The 25,848-nt window shown below is 47.7% G+C and overlaps 1 protein-coding gene across 1 annotated transcript in view; it reads left to right on the top strand.

The window, feature by feature from the left end:
• Positions 1-2,006: 2,006 nt before the first annotated feature.
• Positions 2,007-25,848, top strand: part of Cdi (serine/threonine kinase) — a 40,192-nt gene continuing 16,350 nt past the window's right edge. Inside the window, exons 1-4 of the mRNA XM_077692912.1 lie at positions 2,007-2,335; positions 8,641-8,829; positions 14,012-14,199; positions 24,314-24,616. Coding sequence (XP_077549038.1) covers positions 8,656-8,829; positions 14,012-14,199; positions 24,314-24,616 — 665 coding nt within the window. The 5' untranslated portion in view covers positions 2,007-2,335; positions 8,641-8,655. The remainder of the gene's footprint in view (positions 2,336-8,640; positions 8,830-14,011; positions 14,200-24,313; positions 24,617-25,848) is intronic.

The raw sequence follows: 25,848 nt of genomic DNA, 5'->3' as shown, positions 1-25,848 counted from the left end.
CACAAACTGACAAACGCAATATCACGCACACAGCACACAAACAGATGTAAAGTTAAAGCAAACGTTCACAGGGTTTCGTTCAGGCCGGATCCGAGTGACGGAGAAATGACACCAAGGCCCGTGTACTCCTCGTTGCCGCGGCAGTTGAGTGTCATGGACCAATGTCGTCGCAAAGCTTCAGTGGTGATCAGCACGCAGTCCCAAAGTTGTCTTCAAGGTTAGCCGCGGGGTGTCATAACGGGGACACACACACAGTACATGCTCTATGTACTCAGTGCGAACACTGCATACGTGACAATGAGGGGAGGCTATACTCGGCGCGTCTTGTGCAAGTAGTGGCTGGTAAAACCGACATTGAGGCGAATGCGGTGAACAACTGATTTTAAACGCAACGGTTGAGCATCGAACACGTCCTTGTTAGCAATGGAAAACCTTCAGCTGGAATGCACGGAAACTAAAGACGGTCGAGAGAAACACGGACACAATGCTGTCCGTGTTTCTCTCGATTGTCCTTCGTTACCGTCCGTTCCAGCTGAAGGTTTTCCACTGATCATGAACAAACTCACCCGATCCCAAGTAATATTACAGTTTCTTTGTTAGAAGATCCTTCCTATATCGAAAAGCCAATGGCAAAACATCAATACGCAGCTGCATCTTGTCACGCGTGAAAGGGACTCTGAAGCACTTGCGACAAACGGATAAACGCTTCAACTTTTCCATTCGCGTTGGAAGCACTGCGAAAGCTATACTTATATCGCCAGAACGGAGCAGCTAGCACTGCGTGATTTGATCGTCGCAGCCCTCTGTTTCTGCTTTGCTTTTGTGGCTTTCTTTTCAAAGTTTCTATCCAAAAGCATTCATTGCTTCAACTCAAGGAAAGCTGGCCAACAGCCGCTACATGGCCTCAGTGACGTAAATCGAGCGGTCGAAGAAGGTCAAGACCGGGAAAGAGAGAAAAGTTTTTTAAGCAATTAAGTTATAATTAAGCAATTAACTAAATTAAGTTAAGTTATCCGATGGGCATTTAGTTGTAATGTTTGGCTGAGGTACTTCGCGACCCCCAAATCTAATCCGGATGTGTCGGTTGAATAATCTGGATGTCGGTTGATCTGGATACATGTGTATGTCGGTTGACTACGTTCTGCAAGCAAATAGGGTTTCCGAAAAAGTTGAAAACAGTGTTGCAGGGTCCCTTTAAAAGTTACATGGCCGACGTGCTCCAAGAAAAGCTTATCTATCAAAAAACTGTTCGGCTGCTAAACACCTTTTGAAAATGCTCTTCAGATGTGTTGAAGTGTATTCGGCCGTGTTGGACGTCTTGTCTGAACAATTTGCGTAATATGTATCTATGTATATGAGAAAATTGCTAGAGTTTCTTTCTAACTGCGATAGCATGCTAGAGTTGTACAGCCCTCACGTAAGAGCACGTTAATTTCTTGATAAATCGTCGCCTCTCGAGTTTATTGTTTGTGTCTGTTTTTGTTGTGTTATTAAATTGCGTCAGGTAGACATAAAGCAGTACTTTTATTTGACCAGTATTTCCAGTTTTCAAGTGTTCTTTTTCATGTCTGTATGACTATATGCGACGCTTGAGCAAGCGAAAGTGCCTATATTGAACATAAATATGAGCATTGCGCTTCTAGAATTGAGACAATGGATTTCCGTTAGTTCAGTGGTTTTATGAGGCAGTTTCGGCTTCAAAACACGTTGGAAGGGCTGCATTTTTGGTGCACACTGCAGAATGAACGACGCGAAACGGTGCCTGGTTGCACGAGTGCTCCGCGATCCACTTACCTGTTTTATTCGTGTTCCATTTTTGTTCACCAGAATAAAACAAAATTTGCTTATTTATAATTAAATTCATCACCTCTGGTCTTTGATCATCTTATCGCTGTAAATTTCCTTCGCCGGCGCAAATTCACGGCGCGCTAAATAAAGCAGACGACGCAGACAACGCTGTTGATGATAGCGCATCCGTACGTAGCGCTCCCTGGTGCCGCGTCTACGGAGAGGGCACAGCGGGAGCACAGTCAACAACCAACGGCCCGTGGTCGGTTCGCTCGAGAGCGGAGTTTCGGAAAGCTGTCTTGTATCCGTGCCGTGCTCAAGAGCAACAAAAACGGAGCAAGAGCGACAACGGCCAGCTTGCAGTGGTGTGTCCGTTGTGCTGCGTCTACCCGCCGTCAACACCGAGGAGCCGGCCGCGAGGAAATTCCGTGAAGAGCAGTGTCGCTTGGGAAAGTCGCCCCGACGCGATGGACCAGTGCGGTCCGCCGATGTCGTGTAAACTTCACGCGTCGACATCGAGTGCCGACGCCGCGCCGTCTCAGACAAGGTGAGGAACAAACGGCCTCTTGCACGCAGCGCCGACGCCGTGGGCGCGTTAAGACCGCATTTGGCTTGTTTTACGTTTTTTCACCCCCTCTCGGCCGGGCGTGCTAGGCCTACTAGCTGCCGCGTCTCCAAAGCGGACCGGGTGATATCCAGTTACTTTTTGAACCGCGTCCAAAGATTCGTGCTGCCTAGCCGAGGGGCCGCGAAGTAAATAATCGCCAAAGTCGCGAACGTCTCTGTCGGTGTCGTACATCCTGTGGTTCCTGGCCCAAAAGCGCGTCGCGTTGGTGTAGCCGCAGGGACTGCGTCGTAGTAGCCGACGCTTCGCCCGAAGCGGTCGCAGCCACGACCCAGTTTTGAACGAAACCGACGACTGCTGGCGTGCTCCCCGCGCTAGCCGGCCGGTCGGCTTAAGAATGGCCCCCTTTTTTATTCTTTCTTGCCCGTGCCTCTCGTTGTTTTTCGAGGCCGCCCGAACGTTCTAGCGGCGTTGTTTTTCGCGTGGTGTGGAAGATGCATATCGCGGTTGCGCGCCCAACACGAGAAATACACTTTCGGCGGCTCGGTCAGTAGCCGCCTCGGCGGCACTCAAACAGACCTGCGTCTTGTAGGCGTCGAAGAAAAATAAAAAAAAAACTGGTTTCTGCGGGTTGCGTACGGCGACCGTTCATCTAACGAGGGAAGTCGCTGATTGTGTTTTCCGCCACGAACGCACAGTGCCCGTTTTGTGCACCGCAATCTCCGAGGAGTTTCGTCCGTTTGTTTGCACTGTAAATCTTGCAGTCGTCAGCTAGCGAATTAAAAACCTATCATTTCTCCAGCGCGTAGCAATACCACGCCGTGACGTAAACACGTACGACGCGTGTGATGTGGTTTACGAGCTAGCGTCGGTGATGCGAAGAGGAAAAACTTTCGCCTCGTCTTATAACACGCGCACGGGTTCTAACCGCGTTTCGAACGGCGCGGGTTTGTGTCCCCTGTCTCGGAGAAACGTTCCCACACGACACGACAAAACCTGAGCGCGAAACAAACTTTTCTTCGTACACGCGTCTTCCACATCGTAGGCGCGATTGCCGCTAGCTAAATGGCGCCCAGCGGCTGCTTCCTGGTCCGCTTTTAACCTTGAACCGTTACTTGCATTTTTACAAGTTCGTTCGCGTGTGCCGCTTTACGGTAGAAGGCACAGGCGTCCTGTAGCAGCGCGTTCGGCTTCAGTGTACGCCTGAAACGGAAACGACGGATAACTGTCCGCGCACGCGTTTGTGTTTCAGAAGCTTCGGCCACGGTGTTCCGCGGACTTTGCGCCGCTGTTTTCGCTTTCCGCGGTATGTCGTCGACGCTGTCTAAGCCGACAGGCTCTCGCTTGCGGGGTTCGCGCATGCATTGCAAATGGCCTGAGTCAGATCGTGTAACGTGTTAGTTCTCCGACACTGCTCGTCATGTAGATGGATTGCGGACTTGTTGTCGCCTGTTAACAGGCTGTCATTTTTGCTAACAAGTCGGGCATTGTTCATCGAAGGGGGTTATTGGTCAACTAGGTTGTAGTATAACTGTGGGGTAAAAAGCCGCCAAACTAGTGCGTTGCACCTATCACCAGCACATATTAATCATGCCTAGCTTGCGTTCTGGTAACTCAGCTGGTTTGACACAGCGCAAAATGCAAAAACGTCTTTGTCGTCAAGCATTGACGCACACACATTATTGGAAGTTCAAGCTGACTGATTGCCACTAAGGTTTGCAGGGGGTGGATACAGAGAAATACGAGTGCACAGCCTCTAATACATGCAGTGTCATCTGGCTGCCAGGTTCGGAAGCTCCATGCATGTGCTGGTCTTCCATACGTTTGGCTGTACCACCTACCATTATATCGGACGCCTGATTGATTGTTGATTGTAGGGTTTAATGTGCCCACACAACGCAGGTGATGAGGCGCGCTGTAGTGGAGGGCTCCGGATTAATATTTTGACCACCTGGGAATCTTTGAAGTGCGCCGAAATCTCGTACACACGGGCGTTTTTGCTTTCCGCCTCCATTAGAAAAGCTGCCGCTGCGGCCGGGAATCGAACCCGCGTCCTCGTGCTCAGCAGCGCAACGCCTTAGCCACTGAGCCACCGCTGTGGGTAGATCAAACGCCTGCTCAGCGAAGCGACACTGTATATTTCTTTGGTTCCGTATTTCAACACCTGCGCACGGATTGGCAAGTTGTGGGTCCAACCTGTAGTGTCTGACAACGTCCATTTTGCTTGCGGTGCTATGTAAGTGGGACTGTCTCGCCATTACCGATAAAAGCCACACACGCACATTTATTCAAAACCGGAATGTGATGTTGACTGCAAGGTTATGATCGGTTCTATTTTTCCTCCCTCAAGTACCGATGAAACGTGTAAATAAATAGAATATCTTTGACGTGATGCATTCTGCAGATCGAAATTAGCTTGGCGGCGCAACGGTGGAAAAGGTGCAACTAAATAAACAGGAAGTCGTGCTTGGTTGGGCAGGCATTTGATTTGGCAGTAAGCCCTATTCTCAAACACCCTGAGAAGCCCACCTGTCATGTGCTTCATCACCGCAGCCGGCTGTTACTCTGCGCTGTGAAAGTAGTGCGTTACTGGGAATATTTTGAACATGGCGCAAGCCCATTTGGTGATTTTTTGGACTTAATAATGCCTATAAACCACTGCAGCGAGGACAAACTACGCGAGAAAAGGCAGACAACATAATGCATTCATAGCAGTCTCCTTTCAAAACGCGCGAGTTGACATCCGGGTCTGTCGCTGAGGCGGAGTGATACCATTCCGTACATGAGCTACTGCCGTTCTTAATTTGTCCCTGAGTATGGGTGCCGTGTAGTTGCTTTGACACTTTGACCTCAGTCATTTGTAACAATCAGCTGCAGTTTTAAGCGTGTGGCAAAGACACATAAGACAGGTTACGTGCAAAAGAAAAAAAAAAGCATTGTAGTCGTCCGGGTGAACCGTTTTCGAGCAACTTTTTTATGTGTATTACCTGCACCGGGAGCTATGCAGAGCCGCGACTGTGGTGTCGTGGGCATTCCACTTGTGAAGCGTTCACTCTTTGCACCTCCAGTGGCACCTCCAGCGCTGCGGCACTAGTACTCGTTTTATCTCCAAAGTCTCGACCTAACTGGGTCGAGCCGGTTTAACCAGGGGTGTTATCAAGAGAGTGGCAGTTTATTGTTCTTTCACCAGGCATGTGAGCCGAGCCTGTCGCTGCCGCAATCTCCACTACCCCAAATGGCTCGGCGCCTTTTTAGCTGTTTCCCAGCGACGGAGGTCGAGGTGCAGCCCATGCTTGATGATTCATTTTTATCATAACGACTCCGACGCTGCTTTTTCCTCTAACGAGACATATTGAGCTTTCACCTTAAAAACTGGCGTTTTATTAATAAGTAGCGACTGACCCGAAAGTGTCTGTGGCAGCAGGAAGGTAGAATGCCCTTTGTAATACCCCTGCTACACTAGCGTCCGAATGTCATTTGAACCAAATGTCGTTTGACTCAAATGCCAAGTTGTGCTGCTACACTAGGTTTTGAAATGCCATTCGGCTCAAATGGCATTCGAGCCAAATGAGCACCGAGGGAGACATTTGGGATTTCAAGTGCCATTTCTAGCACTCTCGCGCACAGCGTTCCAAGTCAGCATAAACAAATACATTACTGGCGTACGTGAAACGAGCCAAATATTCTTAATTGTGGGACTTTGTTTACTTCTCGTTCACCTAAATCGTGATATCAAGATGTAATAATTCCGTACTCTCAGCACCAGTGTGAGCAGGCAACGAACCAGTGTGGCCAGACAGCACAAAAAACCTCGATTGGGATTCAGAATTACGCAAAAACCGTGTCAAAGTTTGCGGTATTGGTAATTTCATATCATTTCAATACGAAAGACTGCCGCTAAATTTGATTGTTGCATTATTCTGTAAAAACAGAACTCGACAGCAGCAGCGCCATGCAGCACGGTGAGCGAATGCTGAAGCTTTCAAATGCCATTGAAATTGTAGTGTAGCACGGCAGATTCTGAATGGCATTCGAAGCACCCCATTTGAGTCAAATGACGTTTGGTTCAAATGACATTCGGATCCTAGTGTAGCTGGGGTATTAAACAGTTTTTCAACCGACACGGACTGTCGCTTTGTTTTTTTTAACACCTAAATCAGAGAAAAAGGATTAGCCGTGTTCTTTACTATACTCTAATACAACTTAAGAACGGCAAAGCATGTTTTCCTTGTGCCTGATCATTGCAGCAGGCTGTGCCTCTGCGCGGTGAAGTGCGCTACTGCGAGTATTTTGAATGGGACGCGATTCGTTATCTTTCTGGTTTAATCTGCTTATGAACTAATGTGGGGACGACAATCAAAGTAGGTGAAAAAAAAAAGTGGGTGATATCTTGCACTAAGCCCAGTCGCCTTTTAAAATGCGCAAGCGTGTCAACATCCGGGTCTGTTGCTTCAGCAGAGTGATACACTGGAGGAGCTATGGCCGTTCTTAACCTGTGCCCAAGTATATCCTTTTAACCTTTATCTTCTTTACTATTATGCAGTACCGGCTTCCTCAGCAGCTGCTACTGATCTGAGAGCACCATCTGCCGATATCTTATTTATCTGCACCTTATCATGACCACTTGTTGCTCTCAGCGCGTGCGATAAGCTGCCAGCGTGTTGGGGATAAAACGGGGAAAAAATGACGGGTTGTTTGCACACGGCAGCTGATGGTTGGCCTTGATATGAACAATATTTGCACTCTTGCCTCAGCGTGGGTGGCCATTGAAGCACGTTTTGTTATGGTGAATGCAGAGGTCGAGATATATAAGTGCTGAACCCACCGCGGTGGCTCAGCAGCTAAGGTGTTGTGCTGCTGAGCCCAAGGGTACGGTTCAATCCAGGTTGCGGTGGCGGCTTTTCTGGTGGAGGCGGAAAGTGGAAACGCCCGTGTGTTCAAGATTTCCGTCTACGTTCAGGTGGCCAGGATAAATCCAGATCCCTCTACTATGGCATGCCTCACGGCCCAGGTTTAGCTTTGGTGCAGTGAACACCACAATCAACCAATATATAAGTGCTAACAGCTTGTGGCCTACCAAGAGTCGTGGATTGTGCCATAACTTTGTTGATCAATGGTTTGTTTGAAGGTACTGAAATGACAATGTTTTGGTTTGTGGAAACTGTCGTTTTTGTTTGTTTTTGCGTACAGGTTGTAAAAAAGGCTGTAGTTGGTTTCATTGTAGGGGATGTTGCAGTAAATCTGTCATTTGTTCTGATGTTACTTTGTTCTGATGGTCATTGAGCTAGGCACTGAACTGGTTTTATTTTTTGTTCAGTGTAATGGGCTTATGCATATGGAAGGAACGATTCCCGCTCCCTGGACTGTGTTTATTTGTGTGGAGCATGCTAGCAAGAATACACGACTTACTTCAAGAAAGAAAGAAAAATCAAAGCAAAAAATGCAGCCTGGGTTATAAACGGTGTTGAATAGGGCGAGATAAAAGTTGAAGAAAAACTGGGAACGTCAGTAAAAGAGAGACTATCTTGCGCCGTCACAAACAGTGCCAAGCACAACAAAAACGCAAAAGAACTGCACTCAGCTGGCTGCACAAATCAAGGCCACTGTGTGCACGATTGCCTGAAAAGAGAGTACGATTAACGATGCACAGTGCTGCCTATTTAATCTCGTTTAATTCCTGTCCTCTGATCTACGCATTAAGAAAAAAAACATTTAGAAAATTCTAGGACAAAACCTCTACCAACAAAGATATCGCAAGTTTAAAAACCAATTCAAAATAAATAAAATGTGCCAAAGTAGGCCAAAAACATTTTTAGAAAATTAGAAACCGATTGGATGTTGATTTAAAAAAAATAGAAATAAGAAATCACACTCTACATCCAAGGCCGCTACAGTCTACATCCACACTAAAAGAATCATATACATCAGAGCTAATTTTTAAATCTAACAATATGAAACTGAAGACGCGAAAAAAGTTGAAAGGCATTATGAAATGAGAACGCACTAAAAAATACATGCAAAACAGTGCACTAAGAGTGTCATTAAAGCAAGTATGCGAGATTAGTTGGTACATCAGTGACCCTTTTCTGGCCGCATGCAGACCCACGGACACAATAATTACACTAGTGCCACCCGTGTAGGGCGTTCATGCCAAACTTCTTTTTAGTCTGCGAGTTACCTCTCCTACTCCCATTTTGACCAGTTGGGAATGGCGGGAGAACAGGACGAGCGTAGATGCCACTTGCGTGACGACGAGGATGGTCGTCTCCTCTTCCTCGTCATCTCAGGGGCCCGGGCCAGTGATGCGCTGCTGCCTGGGGGGCTGCCGTGCGCTGGATCCCCCTGCACGCTCCTCGTGCCAGGCGCTGCGCCATGCGGTGGCCACCCTCACCCGCCTCGACGACTTCACCTCGGAGAAGATCGGCTCGGGCTTCTTCTCCGAGGTCTACAAGGTCACCCACCGCACCACCGGCCAGGTCAGCCCCAGCTCCGACTCCTCTCTCTCTCCGCGCTCTGAGTGCAAGTCTGGCCTGCCTCCTCGTAATGCGAACGCTCGATATTGTGAGCGGCCGTCATTATATATATATCGTTTCCTTTCCTGCGCTGCGTATGTCCATCAAATTCTTCATCATTTCTAATGCGTCGTCGTCATCATCGTGATTAGCTCGTTCTGCCTAAGACACCGTTCACCGAATAAGAACGTTGGTATAATTGGGAATGAGGGGATCTTTGAATGAGTGCAGAAGGTAAAGCTAACAGTCTAGTGCACCAAGGAAAGCTTTGGGAATAGTTAGACTAGTCGTTTATTTTGTTTTGTTTCTTTTTCTTTCTTGAAGTTTGCCATTTCTAATGTTGGGAAAGAAATTGGAGAAAAATGCACCCAGAGTGGAGAACAAACAGACACATTTGGATTATGCATCTGACGCCAACAGGGCATTAGGGGCATAGTTGCATATGTTTGTCGTCGTGATTGGCAAGCATGCAGTAATATATATACAGGGTGTCCCAGCTATCATGCACCAAGATTTAAAAAAAGAGTAAAGGCGTAACTCGAAAGAAACCAGGTGCATAATGTTTGCTGTACTGTGAAGAAGCGGACAGCATTTTTTTCTTTAATTAGACTTAATTAAGTAATTGTAATTATATATCTAACTCGAGAAATACTGTCCTAATCACTAAAGTGTCAATGAGGCACTTGTAGGTAACCACGAGGGGCATCTAACTGCGGTATTTTCAGCGACGAACTAATTGCGTACACATTTATTCTGACTGATAAAGGAAACCCGCGAAATATGAAAAATACCACGTGACGGCGCCTCCGCGCGTACCGTAAAGCAACGCCCTCAAACAGGCTGCCTCTGAGTTAGCCAGAATGAAACAGACAAAAGAAAGAAAGAAGAAATCGCCACCGAGTTTGTTCCTTATCTGCACACGCGTCCCGCGAATCTTGCTGCTGCTGCTCCTTCCATGCATGCTATTATCAAGGTGATGCGCTGTCTTTCGGGCGGGTAACACGCGAAGCAGTTGCTTTCAATCAGCTTTGTTTGGGGACGCTGCTTTACAATGCGCGCGTAAGCGTCGTCACGTGGTATTTTTCATATTTCGCGGGTTTCCTTTATCAGTCAGAATAAATGAGTACGCAATTAGTTCGTCGCTGAAAATAGCGCAGTTAGATGCCCCTCGTGGCTACCTACAAGTGCCTCATTGACACTTTAGTGATTAGGACAGTATTTCTCGAGTTAAATAATTAATTACAATTAATTAATTAAGTCTCATTAACGAAAAAATTACTCTCCGCTTCTTCACAGTACTGCAAACATTATGCACTAGGTTTTCTTCGAGTTACGCAATTTCTCTTTTTTTAAATCTTGGTGCATGATAGCTGGGACACCCTGTATATATGTGTGTGTGTGTGTGTGTGTGTAGTTAACGGGGAACACTGGCCACCATCAATGTAATGCTACCAGTGCTGCCACATCGCAGTGAATTGGAAAGAACAGGCAGCGGAACATATTGCCCTTATGTGACCCGCATCATCATCATTGCAAGCGACAAGATCATCATCATCATTGGAGTGTTGGCACGAGAGCTGAGTGCGCACGGCAGAACCCCTTTGGACTCAGCTAGGCCGCTCTGCATTTCCATGCCTTGCTGCCGTCCTGCCAATAAACCCCATCATAACGTGTGCGTGCGTGGGTGAGAGTGCGTGTGTGCATGTGGTCTCTCTCTCTCTCTCTCTCTCTCTCTCTCTCTCTCTCTCTCTCTCTCTCTCTCTCTCTCTCTCTCTCTCTCTCTCTCTCCACAATTTATGCCTTGGAATTCGTTTTGCCTATGCTTTGTTACCAGCGTGCAAACGCACCTGCTGCTGTTATCCTATGTTTCAACTAGTGTAGCCCCCATTAGCTGCTTCTCTTGTATGCCGCACCGAACAATCTTGTTTTGTGGGAAACAATGTCACTTTGCTGTCATTTACCAAGAGTATTTGTTTTGATCAACGTTGTTAAACCTAATTCTAGATGGCTCTGGAAAGGAGAGCGTTCCAAGATAAATGCGTGCAGAGCAAACTTTGCAGTGTTCTATTTGCCTATGCTCACGGCGCACATCACTTTGTTGACTGCTTCTTTGATGCTTGTTTCCTTGTAGTTTATTGCGGGACACAAGTTTGCTCCTTCTCCTTCTCCTTTTCTTATTTCGTTCACGACAATTACAGAATTATCATGGGTGGCATAGCAAAAGGCAGAACAGTGCTTTACTTGGCCATGGCATTGAGCAGTGCATAGTTTTTACAATTTTCGCAAAGCAAAACCAAATTAAAATAACTGAAACAGAATAAAAAACATTATTGCACCAGGCAGACAATAACAATTGCTGTGTGCACGATTTTACGTAACACATAGAATAACTGTTGTAAATTTTGTCTACATGAGCCAAATTGATTTACTGGAAGCAGCTTGTGTTGCTACTTGCTGTGTGACTATACGCCTCGAGATTCGCGATCGCTGCGCCGCCTGCCGCCGCCGGCGTTTGCGGGATTAGCGCTGCGTGGCTGATAGGTGGTCATGCAGTGTTCTGGTTCTCTTTCGCTTCTCTTTGCCTTTCCGCGCTCTAAACAACTTGTTATGGTGACGTCTGTAAGCTAACTGCACGTTTAGGGCACCTAAAAAAAACAGCTGCGTCTTGGTAGAGCGCTCTAACGCCAACAAGAGCTACCCGGGGAGGCGGTTCTGCGCGCTTCTTGGCCGCTCTTGCGGGCGTCGGCGATGGCAGCAGCATATCACCGCTGTCACCTTCGAACACGTCAGCACAAGTGAATTCTATTTATTGTCGCCTCGCTTGGACCTGATATTGGCACTGTAAGTGGTTGGTTCGTTTTGCAGCGCAGACAACAAATGCGGCTTTGCTTCGAATATGTACGTCGTAGAAAAATATGTTTCGGGGACGTGATAACCCAATAGCTGACAAAAACTTGTGCCTTTTATGGGAATATAAGCCACGCGAAAATGTTAAGTAGACTCAAAGGCTCTGCATTGTCAGATATGTGCCCACTCATGCCTTATAGTAAGAACCAAGGTATATGTTAATGAAACCACGGGAAAATGAATGGTCTGCAAGTAAGGAATAAATAGAATAGTCGTACGGGAATGAAAAAAAAAAAAACGAGTGCAGCTCCTGAAATGCTAAAGACGTTTGTTCGAGCAAGGTAGTATTCACCAGACCAACTAGATGCGAAATGCACTGATATTTCGCTAGACATGGGGGGTGGGGGGGTGGGGGGGGGATGAGGAGGAGGACGCTTAACTATCGTTGTTTACAAATGCGGAGCGGAATCAACGAATGAACGTTTTAGTAATCGCACACACAAGATGCGTGTTCACTTTTCGTTTGTTTTTAGCCTTGAAAAACGGCTGGTCACTCGGCGGACTCATTTTTTGAAGAATACAGGATAGGCAGTTCACAAGCGATACGAGGTGTTGTTGGAAGAGTTGATTGATTGATTGCAGGGTTTAACGCGCGGACGCAACGGAGACGATGAAGCACGCCGTAGTGGAGGGCTCCGGATTAATTTTGACCACCTGGAGAGCCTTAACGTGCGCAAAAATCTCGTATACACGGGCTCGTTGGAAGAGTGTCGTATCTGATAAGGGCCTCTGATTTCGGTTTATGCTAGATTCTGCAGTCTCCCTGTGTCATGACTCTTACGACGATGTTTCGAATAAGAGTTTGGTCACGGACGCGGATTACTCTATAAGCCCATCTTCGCGCTTCTCGTGGAGGATAAATGTAACAGATGAATCTTTGGGAGCGCTCACCTCGGGACAAGACGACCCAGCATTAAATTTGTCGTCGTGTGCTGACTCCGGAGTGTAATTTTGCATTATCCGTCGTACTTCTTTGGTACAATGTTTGTGAAATTTATGCCGCATTGGCTTGTTCATGGTACTGATCAATATCTGATATGTGATATTGGCAGGTGTAACTTGCGTGCTGTCAGGTATGAGTGCTCCGCTAGATTTTGTAAGTGCACAAAGTCGATTTACATCATTGTGTGTATGGCCGCAACATGACCATCGGAGGAAACACTGCTTACGGAGACACTGTCACTAAATTTCAGGGCAGCGGAATTGCAATCAGCTGCATGCAAATGCTGGCTTCGGGACGCCGGACTGTGACACACGCCCGGCGCTCATATAGATCTCACTAAGATCGCGTCATAAACGTTTATACTCTCGTGAACATGCCACGCTTGCAAACAGAGTGCCTGCCCCACGTTATTCGGTATTTCGAACGCGGACAAACGATAAATCGCTGTCTTGAACGAGCCCCAAAAGCAACGGCGACAGGGGGGAGCGGGCCGGGGACTCCCGTGCCTGCTTTCGAAACGGGCCGCTAGGGGGATTTCAGTGGCGCCCCTACAGGCCGCGCTCGAGGCGTATATACCATACTTACCCGATTCTAACGCGCACCTCTTTTCCGCAAAAATAGGCCGAAAACTCGCATGCGCGTTAGAATCGGATACGAAACCGAAACTGCCGAAACAGCTGAAATTTTGTTCCACCCATCGCCATCTCAAGATGGCGCCAAAGCTTTTAGCAACAATTTTTCGGATCTAGGCGCCTAGGCTTTTCTTTCTGCGTTCACACAAATCGTCAAATTATTCCACTTGCGTGCTTGATAACAGCAATGGCAGCAGCGGCAATGAAGGTGCGCCGCTTCCGCGGCTTACCAGCGGCTCCCACGCGTTCACAACGAGTGGTTGGCTGAAGCGTATGCCTCTGGAGAAGCTCGTGGGATGGGCGCGCGAGGCGTGGGCCACGATCCTATCGAACATGGTTGAACGTTCGTTCAGATGTGTGGCATCGCGAACGCGCTTGACGGCACCGATGACGAGATGTTGCGGCCAGCGGAAGGCGACAAAGAGCTCTCGGAGAGCGACCAGGAGTGAGATGAGTGAGATTACTTCGGGAAATAAATCGCCCGTTTCTCTCGCATTCGTTTTTCTTGCTCACAAAGTTCCTTGCACGTTACAAACGGAGGTGCAAGTTTTTTCGGTTTTTTGCCTGGAAAATTTGGTGCGCGTTAGAATCGGGGGCGCGTTAGAATCGGGTAATTACGGTATATATATATCTGTGCTATGCCCCTTCCCTTGCCCGTGCGCAGGTGTGCGTGCTGAAGATGAACACGTCGAGCAGCAACCGTCCCAACATGCTGCGGGAAGTGCAGCTGCTGAACCGGCTGTCGCACCGCAACATCCTCCGCTTCCTCGGCGTGTGCGTGCACGAGGGGCAGCTGCATGCGCTCACCGAGTACATCAACGGCGGCAGCCTCGAGCAGCTCATCCAGAGGAGGTGCTTCGAGTTTTTTTTTGTTTTTGACGCGGTAGCCTTTGAGGGGACCTGTGTCCGTCCGTAGCACGTGCCAGCGTCTGTGAACCTGGCAGGATTGCTGAAGGGAAAGGGTGTGGGCCATCGGCCACTTCTGTCTCAAATTTGTTTTTTAATTTTAAAATTTGGGCATTAAAAATGAAAAGCAGAGGGCTCAAGGGTGGATCTTGGCACTCATGTGGCCCCCAGGACTTTTGTTGGGTGTTCTGCACTTTTCTGCACAGCCTGCTGAACTCTTGCAGCTGAAGCACAATTTTTCAGTAAAGGAGTATGCTCTGTGTCCTTTTTTTATTTAGTACTTCTGTGCGCACTTGTGAATGCAATTCAAGGCCTAAAAATTTATTAAAGGATGGCTTTTTAGGTCATAAAACAGCTGTCGTGTTCGCTTGTAGGACAAAGGCTGCGGCTCCATTATAAGCTTGTCTGCTGTCCAAGTCTTGTCCTCGGTTATGGGGAACACCACAGCTGCTGTTGAAAAGGTTAGCGGGTTGATTCTAAAGCAGATGAAGCAAAAGCGACAGGAGCAGGTGGCCTATCAACTGGAAATTCTCGGGGTATTCAGCAAATTCTTTTTGGGTACAGGCAGGAAAAAATTGATATAACTTTCTCTCAGAGCTAGTGGAAAACGTAACCTACCACATACGGGAGACTACAGCGCTGAGATTCCGCAATCTTTGCTCAAAGCCTGGTATTTTGAAGCTCTCGCAGTGCAGTGATCTATCTATTGCAGTCTTCATTTTTCCCCTCTCATAATACAATGGAACTCTGATGATACGTTGTCCCCCGGCCTAAAGATGACATGCTTCTTCTGACAGATCACCGCGGTCCGGGCGAACTTTCCATATAAACGATGCATATGAAGCCCCAATTATACAACACTTGGGTGTACACGGTCCGCTTCATACGACAGACCCTGGCGCGGATAAACCAGCGTTTTTCTTATCTTTTACTCTGCTTCGCCGTCCGTCTCGACCTTTCTTTATTCTAAACCCCCGTTTGGCACTGCTTGGTGTGCAAAGGTCCACAGGCGGGCCCGACCACTTGGGAAACAAACGCAGGCAAGCAGGCAGGTAGGTACTGGCTAGCGGGAGTTATCCTTCGACAGCCCCATGCGGCAGCAGAACGCCAAAGCGCCAACCGCGAGAAGTCAAAACCGAGGTAACCAGCGGACCGGGAATTTGAAGCTGCCATCAAGCCGACGAATGTGAAAACACATACGACGCAATTCCACAGTGATGACTGAACGCCCACTTTCCTCGACCGCTTGATCCAACTTTCTTCTTTTCGCGACGCTCTCTCTCCCCCTCTCTCTGCTTATCAGTGTCTTTCAAAGCCGTGTTGTCACTCTGTTTTTGTTTTTTTTTTCCTGCCTTTTTTCTATCGCCTCCTCATACTATCGTTTATTTCGCTTGGCCTTGGCAGTTTCACACACTCCTTTTCCCCTCTCAGTTTTCTTGGCCGCATCGACCTCCCCACCTTATCTAGCGCGCCCGAGACACAGGGCTGGCGGTCTAGCACAGACACTGTAGAGGAGAGGGGGGCACAGAATAGGCTTTCCTTTTCTTTGGAAACTTGGGACTTCAGCTAAAGGTTTACAAAATACTCTAGAATGCGCTAATTACAGTAGTTTAAATAAGTTCTTAGTCCACCTTTCGCACGGTCCCTTGAAAGTTGTGTTATCGGGGTTCCACTGTATGAACTGTCCCACCATGCAACCACTGCTCTCCTCCTCCTAACATTAGGGTGTACCGTTTCTTTTGGTGTAATGAACATGCCCCTTCAATGAAATTTAGATGCCTGTTTGGAGGTGCATTTGTCACGTGACCCTAGTCCTGGCATCACATATTGCCAGCATGGGAACGCTACTTTGGCAAAAACTATTACAGCACACACATCATAACTGGGCAGGTTTCTACCATATAAATGAAAGTAGATAAGTTCTTCCCCCCAAGAAATGTGTACGGAGTTTCCCCTTGTCTTATTTGGCAGTTCTTGGCACGGTATAAATTTTAGTCTGACAACGACGAGACTGCACATGTCCCACTATTGCCATTGCTCACGCCTGCGGGCCTATTTCTTTTGTTCCTTTTCGTTAGTTCACAGTTCGGTTGTGCATTATATTCCCAGTGTGTTTTGTACTGTGGCGACACTGGGATTATTGCTGAAACTTGGTGTTGGTTCACCAAGTCGGCAGACTTCTGACCAGGGTGTCGAACCGGAATTTTTTCGGGTTCGGTTCGGGTTCGGGTTCAAGCCTTTCGGGTTCGGTTCGGGTTCAGTTCCAGAGAACCTTTCCGTTCCGGTTCGAACCGGTTCAAACGGGTTCGAAGAAAAAAAGCAGGCGTGTTTTTTTCTGTTAATTTTTTTTGCTCCGTTTTCGTTTCCTTATCAAGTCGGCATCAAAACAAAGTCATAAGGAAGGTTTCTTTGTCCAAATATTTTGTCTTCGCCAACCTAATGCGACCCTGCAACACTTTTTTCAACTCTTTTCTATATCTTGAGTGCTTGCAGAAAGTAGTCAACCAACACATTAGATTATAGGGTCGCAATGTGCCTCAGCCAAAAATTACTGCTATCACCTCGTCAGATAACATAGAAACTTGCTCGAAATATTTTTCTCTTCTTCCCGGTCTTCGCGTTCTTCGGCCGCTGTATGACGGCATTGCAGTGGTGTAGCGGCTGTTTGCCGGCTTTCCAGTTGCAGAATAGAACGGATTTGATCGCCACTTAAAAAAACGTTACAAAAGCGAAGCAGAAACAGAAGGTATATCCGCAGCGACGAGCAAATCACGCGCTTTTTCCCAAATCATGCCAGCTCTGTGCTGGCAATAGCTATAGTTTTCGCAGGGCTTCCAGGTGCGAAGAAGAGTGAAAGCCTTTATCGAAAGTGTCTGTTTGTTTATGTACTGTTTTTATTTATTTATTTATTTATTTATTTATTGTTGGGTTTAACGCGCCCACGCAACGCCGACGACGAGGCGCGCCATAGTGGAGGGCTCCGGAATAATTTTGACCACCTGGGGATCTTTACGTGCGCCGAAATTTCGGACACACGACCGTTTTCGCTTTTCGCTGCCATCAGAAAAGTGGCCGCCGTGGCCGGGAATCTAAATCGCGTCTGGGTGCTCAGCAGCGCAACGCTTTAGCCACTGAGTCACCGCGGCGAGTTTATCTAAAGTGTTCAAGAGCTCCTTTAACTGTACAGTTGAACCCCTTTATAAGAGACACGTACCGGGGAGCAGTTTCTGTCTCTTATACGAGATGTCTCTTATAAGCAGGGTACCATGTTTTCACTTACTAATCAGACCCTAGTTCAGTGTGGGCACCCTATGACTAAAACAAGCTCAAAAGAATGCTACAGCATGTTTCAAAAGATTCATTCTAATTTATGTTTGGCCCCCAGAATTTATGAAATAGTTCTGAATCTTTGTTTGCTTCATGACTGTATTTACACTGTATATTTTACAACCCATTCTGCAAGCTTTTTTTTCTTTCCTCGTTTGTGGAAGATGAATCGTACATGTTGAGTTCACAAGCCTGATGAATAGGCGGAGCGCACAGCTTCTTCCACTGTGTGCTCAGGCTATTCATTATGCTTGCAGGACTCAACATCTGCGATGCTTTTTGATTGGGAGCTATGCCAGTGGGAGAACCCGCATGTGCGATCGCGCTCCATCCAATGGATGGCAGTAAGCTTCACCCACTTCTGTAAGTTGCATTTCCATTGGCAGGGCTTCTCATCATTTCATAGCTAACTGAACCACTGTGTGTTTGCTGAAGTTATAATAAATAGCGACTGCAGGCGTCTGTCGTCCACCTGTGCTTCCAGGATGGAAGCAACTGCAATTAGTGACTGGTGGCACTGCGTCTGAAGTTAAAATGTCTATTACAAGTGAGATTATTGATTAAAGTTCAAGGATGACTTGTCCCTTATAACCAATCTTCTACATCCGATGTCTGTTATAAAAGAGGTCGATTTAATGGGAAAGATAGGGCAGCCAACCATGTGGGTCAATAGTGTCTCTTATACCCATTTGTCCCTTACATCAGTGTCTCTTATAACGAGGTTCAGCTGTACCTGCAAAATGTTTTCTGTGGTAGTGTGACGAGTATGTGGCGCCGACTGCCAAGCGTGGGAGGTGGCATTTAGAGAAATTTCCTTCTGCTCATCTTTTATCTGCTAACACAGCTGTTAGAAAGAAAGAATGGATATAAAGACTCATTGGACGGCGTGCATGGGACGGCATTGGATAGGGAAGCACCGGAGATAGGAACTTGTTAATGGCCCTTCAGCGACTGATGACAGCAATTGGGCTCTGGGAAAGATGATAGCCAAGTGAAGTCACAAGCGGCAGTAATGATCACTTGTAGAGAGAGAGAGAGATAGAGATAGAAAATGAAGTTTAATTCAATCGAGTCAAAGTTTCAGAGAGGCGACCTCATTCGAGGGGGCTGAATCGGCAGCCGTTTCCATCAAGAGCAACTGGTCTTCCAGGCCGGAGCTGGCCATGGCTGTCTCCCAATTCTCTATGGAAACGTGCAGGTTGGGTGGATCTACGGCACACTTGTCGCAGACGCCTACTATGTGTTTGAGGTTCCCAGGCTCTCCACAGGAGCAACGAAATGGAGAGAGTTGTGTCCCGTCAAAGAGGTGAAGCCTGGTGCTATGTGGGAAGGTGTATGCCCACAGGGTGCGGAGTAATCTTTCCTGGTTAATTGGCAGCGATTTGTGCTGGGAAGAATATGTTCTATAGAAGAGGCCGAGAGGCCATAGTGCTGAGTAACTTCCTAGTCTGTCACTGCAGGATGCATGCACTCGGGCCCGGCTTCATCAGCGCTGGCTAAGCGAGTGAAATCTCGACCCACGAGGTTGGTGATCTTGTTTGCCGGGGATGCCAGTATGAGGTGGTGCCCATACAATCGTGACTGGTCACGTTGGTGGTCTCTGATTGATCATCGGAAGTGTTGTAACATGCAATCGACCGTTGCCAAAGTTGGGCCACACCTGCTAAGAGTCTGTTATGAGAGTTTTGGTGCCGCTTTGGCTAAGCGCACGTGCTATCGCCGCTTCCTCAGCTTGAAAGGGGCTGTGTTCGGGGTTTGAGATGCTACACGTGTGGGGGCTGCAGAACGGTAACACAAAGAGAAGGTATTGAAGAATGCTATCGGGCGTCTTTGCATCAAACCAGGTGATCGTCCCTCCCTTTTTTTCTTACAGTTTAGTTTCTTTCCAATGGTCTCCCGTCTAATATACACACGTTTTGAAAAGCCTTTGATGAATATAAAATATGCATTAGGCAATTAGTTAATAACTTTAGTCCCAGATGTCAATGTTAATATATCAAAACATAATAGCGCAATACTGGCATACACAAAGACCTTTTATAGCATTCAGGCGTCGTCACATAACTTTGCGGGTACTTTGTGCGTGACAAAATTTCATGATTGGTCGAGAAGGAGAACGCTGCTAAATTTCTAAATGCCAAGGACCCCAAAGATATCATGTTTGGTCCGACCGTCGAATCCGGCCCAACTGACCCGCTAATTTCTTTATTCCAAAATAATCAACACACCAGTCCCACTAATTCGCATTAGCTCATTCACTGACCTAATTTCATTTCATTTCATTTTATTTCCTTAAAGAGCCGCGAGGGGGAATTACATAAGGGGTGGGTAATTGTAATGACAAACATAGAAGCCAAAGATTTTAACAAAGGAAATGCTTATTAATGTTTTCTATGAAGGATGATGGGCAGGTAATGGTTGCGATTTCGCTGGGAAGGCCATTCCAGTCTGGCGCGGTACGCGGGAAAAACGAGGCAGAAAAAGTACAAGTCCAGGAACGTGGCCGAGCAACTTGAAGCAAACGGCTCGTGCGGTGAGATATGCGTGTTGCGGGAACGATATAAGGTGGGGCATGCAACGGACTATGAAAAATATTTTGTGGAACAAAGACAGGCTGGCAATACGACGGCGAAGTTCTAGATCCGGTAAACCAGATTCTGCTTTCAATCCAGATACGCTGACAGTGGAAGAGTATGAACAGTGAATAAATCTAGCGGCCCGGTTTTGAAGTGATTCGATGGCATGTGTAAGATAAGATTGGCGAGGGTGCCAAATGGGCGATGCGTGTTCTAGTTTCGGTCGAACAATGGATTTGTATGCTTCTAATTTTACGTGTTGTGGATCGAGGCGTAAATGGCGTTTAAGAAAACCCAGTGTTTGGTTTGCAGATGAAATGATGTTAGTAACGTGTATGTTCCATGAAAGATCGCTACAAAGAGTGACTCCCAAATACTTGTATGACTGAACATTTTCTAAGGGGATGGCATTAACTGTGTTCGGATACACAAGCGGCATGCCGCGGCGGTGGAATAAAACGACTTTACATTTACTGGGGTTAAGTTCCATGAGCCAGCGCTCGCACCATTCCTGGAGGCAGTTTAGGTTGGCTTGTCACCCCAGTCTACCCGTTAACCCGCACTGATCGACTTCAGTCCATCCGCCGAAGTTTAAGGTTGAGCAGATTCAAGATAACATGAAAATGTCGTCAAATATACTTTAAAAGTAGAAATTAGGATTCCCCATTTTTTATATCTCATGTTCTCTTAGAGCAGTAACTAAAGGACACAACGGAACTGTATACAAGAAACAGTGACGTTAATTTTGAGAACTGAGAGTGTTGGTGTCTCAGTGCTGCTTGTATATAACTGCCCATTGAAACTAGAATAAGTGGAAGATATGAATTTATTGTTGATGGTGTCCCTGAAGGCCTTCACAAGCGGACAGGTATGCATGCGAATTAACAACACATTGAAAACTTTACACGATTTTAAACACCATGTAGATAGAAATCATGAAGATTATTCCATGATATGTTGCCTCGCAATATGCGTTATAACTTAAGTTATGCTAAATGTAAAAGATAATTGGGAGAGATGGGCAGTACCTAACGCAAACTGATAGTATATACGGGCAAATTTACCATAAATTGAGGCCAATAATTAGAAGAGAACGTGATGGGCCTTGGGAACTGCAGAGTACGCAAAATATTTCATGGTTCTGTCTGGCGAGTGGCAAAATATCTTCAGACGCAAGGTAGGGTACCGAAATGGAAAACTAGAAATCACATTTTTGAGGCCCCGGAACCGGTTCGGAACGGTTCCTTCGATTCGTTCCGGTTCGGGTTCAGTTCCAAAATGGCGGAAACAATACGGTTCCGGTTCAGTTCCGGTTCCGGGCAAAAATTGGGGTTCGGTTCCGGTTTTCGGTTCGGTTCCGGTTCCGGTTCGACACCCTGCTTCTGACTGCATTTTACTGGCGAAAAATAGACGCGGACGAAGAAGTAGTACACAGGACACTCGCTAGACTACAACTGAAATTTTACTTAGCGTCTGTGAAACAAAGAAAGATAGCATATCACCACGACCTGCCTCTACACATCCCCACACACGCCAGCCTATGTGTCACACATGCGCCCTCGTAGGTAGCATATCTCCTTATCTGTAAGAGTGATTGAAGGGGTGCTCACACGATTAACTCCTTCCCTGTAGATCTTACAGATCTACAGATCACTCTTACAGATAAGGAGATATGCTACCTACGAGGGCGCATGTGTGACACATAGGCTGGCGTGTGTGGGGATGTGTAGAGGCAGGTCATGGTGATATGCTATCTTTCTTTGTTTCACAGACGCTAAGTAAAATTTCAGTTGTAGTCTAGCGAGTGTCCTGTGTACTACTACTTCGTCCGCGTCTATTTTTCGCCAGTAAAATGCAGTCAGATAACCAACTATCCCAACTTTATACCTTAATCGGCAGACTTCATTTGCATGCCCTCTTCACTCTACAATGGACCCTTTTTTAGTAGCGTAGCCCTCTTGTGGTGGCCGCCCGAACTACACTTGGGGGGTTATGAAAGAACACGCCCCCTTTTTTTTTGCCGCCTGCCCTGCGCAGTTGAGGAAGCCGTCCTAGGCGCCACACATGGTTTTTGGGGCCAAGAAATTTTTCGATGGCAGCTGTAGTGCTTACCTGTCAGCCGCTTTCAGGGCTCACAAAATGGAGCAGCATTTAGCTGGCTTGGCATTTGCAACTGGCTAATCCAACATGGCGTCGTTTTGTTTACATTTAGCTCCCCAAATAATGGCGGATTGGTCACTGGGAGCGAGAGTAGCGCATGCGCAGAGTTTCATTCGCTGCATGTTGGAGCTGCCGCAAGGTTTTCTTCAATCGGCGAGCTCTTTCTATTAAGTGCTCAAAAACACAAAGAATGGAACTGAGTAATGTGAAAACTGAAATCTGACGGACACCCCCCTGAGGAGCGCAAAATGGTGATGCAAATGCACAGCACCTCTCCGACCATGTGCACATGAAATGCGAGCATGAAATTATGAACTGGGACGTACGAATAACGGTGTTTTTGTCTCCCCGCCTCCAAGTATACCAAAAATGTAGCTTATTGTTTATGTGCTGGTACGTGTCTCTGCGCTGGCATTTCAATTTGTCAAAGACAGCATACGGTTGAAGCTTGATGGTTCCTGTTTTTATTTATTTATTTCGAATAATGTTAGCCCTTTTCGAGCTGGTACAGGGTGGGAGGATAGGCACATTTTGTCAACAAATCAAGCAATGAAACAAAATAAACACATCACGAGAGGTACATTTCCAACTTCCGATCAAATGATTGTACAGTCATTGCGTCATCAAAAATCTGTGCATCAAGCGCATTCCAATCTTCTATTGTCTTAACAAGGGGAGAATATTTAAAAACATCAATTCTGGCATTGTAAGGGGCAAAAACATACAGGTGTTTCATTCGGGGAGAGTCTCTGCCAGGGCGGGACAAATAGCACGACTGGCGTTGCGCTGCTGAGCACGAGGTCGCGGGTTCGATTCCCGGCCGCAGCGGCCACTTTTCTGATGGAGGCGAAAAGCAAAAACGCCTGTGTGTACGAGATTTCGGTGCACGATAAAGATCCCCAGGTGGTCAAAATTAATCCGGAGCCCTCCACTACGGCGCGCCTCATCGCCTGCGTTGCGTCGGCGCGTTAAACCCCACAATCAATCAAATAGCACGACTGATCTAAATTGAATTTATTAGTTGAGAGCTGGTACAAAATCTTCAGTCGTGCGATTTTTCTGCATGCTGCCAGTGTAGTGTGCATCTGGTGGAAAAAGTCGTGTATGGGATAATAGACAGGATTCATTGCATTATTGCTGCAGTGGGATGTTCTCCCTGACTGCGAAGCTTGCCCTGCAGCTTCATTGGCTGGTTTAACGTTTTGAGCTGTTAGAAAATGTAATGCCGCTTCTCCTCACAGTGCGGAGTGTTGCTCCTCTCCCTCCTAAGCCCCGCGTAATACTTGCGGCATTGTGCGGGTGCATTTGTTCAAAAGGCATTCAATGGTAAAGAGATTTCACACAGTACAGGGACAGGTGGGGTTGGAAATGACGAATGGGGGGGGGTGACTACTGCCCTTTGACTGAGGTTTTGACGCAAGGCATGGTGATGTGTTGTGTGTTAGAATGAGACATGTCGCCATAATCTTGCTCCTCGCCAACATGAGTGGATTGGGAGTGCATGTGTGCGTGCATTTTTGTACGCCTGTTGCTGCCTTTTGTGTACCGTATGGTTGCGCGTATAACCCGCCCCTGCATATCCACACCCCCACTTTCAGCCCGCTGGAAAAGGAAAAAAAAAATCCTCACGTATTGCCCACACTTTTGATACAGGAAAGGCTGCACCAAAGGTACTGCTCAAGCAACACATCACATCGTTAGAGTACACTGACTGCAAGGCGAAAGTCACAATTCACACGGTGTCACTGCTCTTGCTAGAGCTGTGGAAGGCTTAGTCAGTGTTACTGCGTAGGAGCTTCGCGGGACAACTTGCATTGCTGTGAAGCGGCACTAAAGGAAAAACCTCGCGTATCATTTGCACGTTTGCTTTGCCGCTGAAATTTTCACATTTTTGGTGCAGGTTATACGCATGAAAATACGGTACTTGTTCTCTTGGAAGGGTGGTGTCAGTGAAACGGGCGGCTGATCCGAAGGGCTCTCGCTGTGGCCTCTTGCAGGACGGAGGCCCTGCCGTGGACGCTGCGCCTGCACCTGGCGCTGGACATAGCGCGGGGCATGGCGTACCTGCACTCGCGGGGGGTCTTCCACCGGGACCTGACCTCCAAGAACGTGCTCATCAAGCGGCAGCAGCCAGAGGGGGAAGGGGGAGAAGAGGGGGACGCGTGCAAGCCCTCGCTCATGGCCGTCGTCGGCGACCTGGGGCTGGCCGAGCGCATCCCGGTCTCCGGCCGCCGGGACGTCCGGCTGCCCGTGGTCGGATCCCCCTACTGGATGGCGCCCGAGTGCCTGCACGGCTCCTGGTAAACAGGGCCTCTCTTCTTGTCCTCTCCTTTTCCGGCATCGGCAGAGAGAGAGTGTTGTGTTTGGTCTTCATGACCCTTTTGAGGAACGTGGGGGAAGGCTTTCTTTTTTTCCTCTCTGAACGAGCTGCGGGTGAATGTGATAAGAGAAAAAAGTGGCTGGGCATTGGCCGACGGAATGCCTTGCACCCCAGCCACTGTTCTTGACGACTGCAGTGGTGTTTTGCGCACTGTGAAAGAGGTCCGTGACGGGTTCTGCTTGTTCCGTGCACTGCTGTGTGAGGTGCAAGGTGCAAAACGGTGCTGATGGCAGTGCGCAGAGAAAGTAGCCCCAGGGTGGTATAGTTCCTGCTTCCGTGTGAATAGGCTCCGGAACGATCGCCGGGTGGCGCTGCACTCTCCCCGGAGGGGGAGTACGCCAGGCCGGCGGCCTATTCGGCACGTGCTTTTTTCGCTGCGCGCGTGCTGCATTTCTCGCGCTAGGAAGAGGGCTGGGTAAAATTTTCTTTCGACTTATGAAAGCATATACATTAGCAAGTGTCCAGCAAGTTCGGTTTACACGTAGAGTAGCTACTGGGTCCATTTTTGCCGGTGCATGTCTTGTCGCCTGCTAGAGACGCGTCGTCTGCTACGCGCCGCTCGAACGGCCGAGCGCCCCGGCGGTTTCACAGGATAAAGAGTGCTCTTGTGAAGCAGTCGCCTCCCGGCCCGCTCCTCCGCGTTTGGCAAGTGCACGCGCAGCTCGCGCTGTCTCCCGCACCGCCTGAGGCATCCAGCCCCCTACTCACGAATGCGAAGAAAGCGACCGCCTGCTTCGCCAGCCACTTAAGCCAGCACGTACAAAGGGCGACGGGAACACTCCTCACTCGCCCGAAAGGAAAAGATTAACTGAAAGTGAAGCAAACCCCCCATATTGTTGCATGGTCAGCTGCCACGACAGTAACAAGGCGAAAGAAGAGGATCCATTCGTTAAATTCTGCATATTCCCGCGAAAGCGCACCAAAAGGATAGATGGTAAGCATGGATCACTGCGGTTCGAAAGGTGAAATAAATTGACACATTTTTGTTTGTATCTGTGTGCTTTCAGTTTACATTACCCGGCTTTGAAAATGCAAACTAGTGTTCTAACGAGTCCTCCCCTCTACACTTTTTTTAATGCATGCTGCCAATGATTGTTTTCCGCTATAATAAATGAACTTCGGAGTTGTTTAGCTGGTGCCGTTCGATATCGT

Source organism: Haemaphysalis longicornis, unplaced genomic scaffold (genome assembly GCF_048455015.1).
Source record: "Haemaphysalis longicornis isolate Haplotype H1 unplaced genomic scaffold, Haemaphysalis longicornis Haplotype H1 scaffold_12, whole genome shotgun sequence".
NCBI lineage: Eukaryota > Metazoa > Arthropoda > Arachnida > Ixodida > Ixodidae > Haemaphysalis > Haemaphysalis longicornis.
This window is presented reverse-complemented; position numbering and strand designations above follow the sequence as displayed.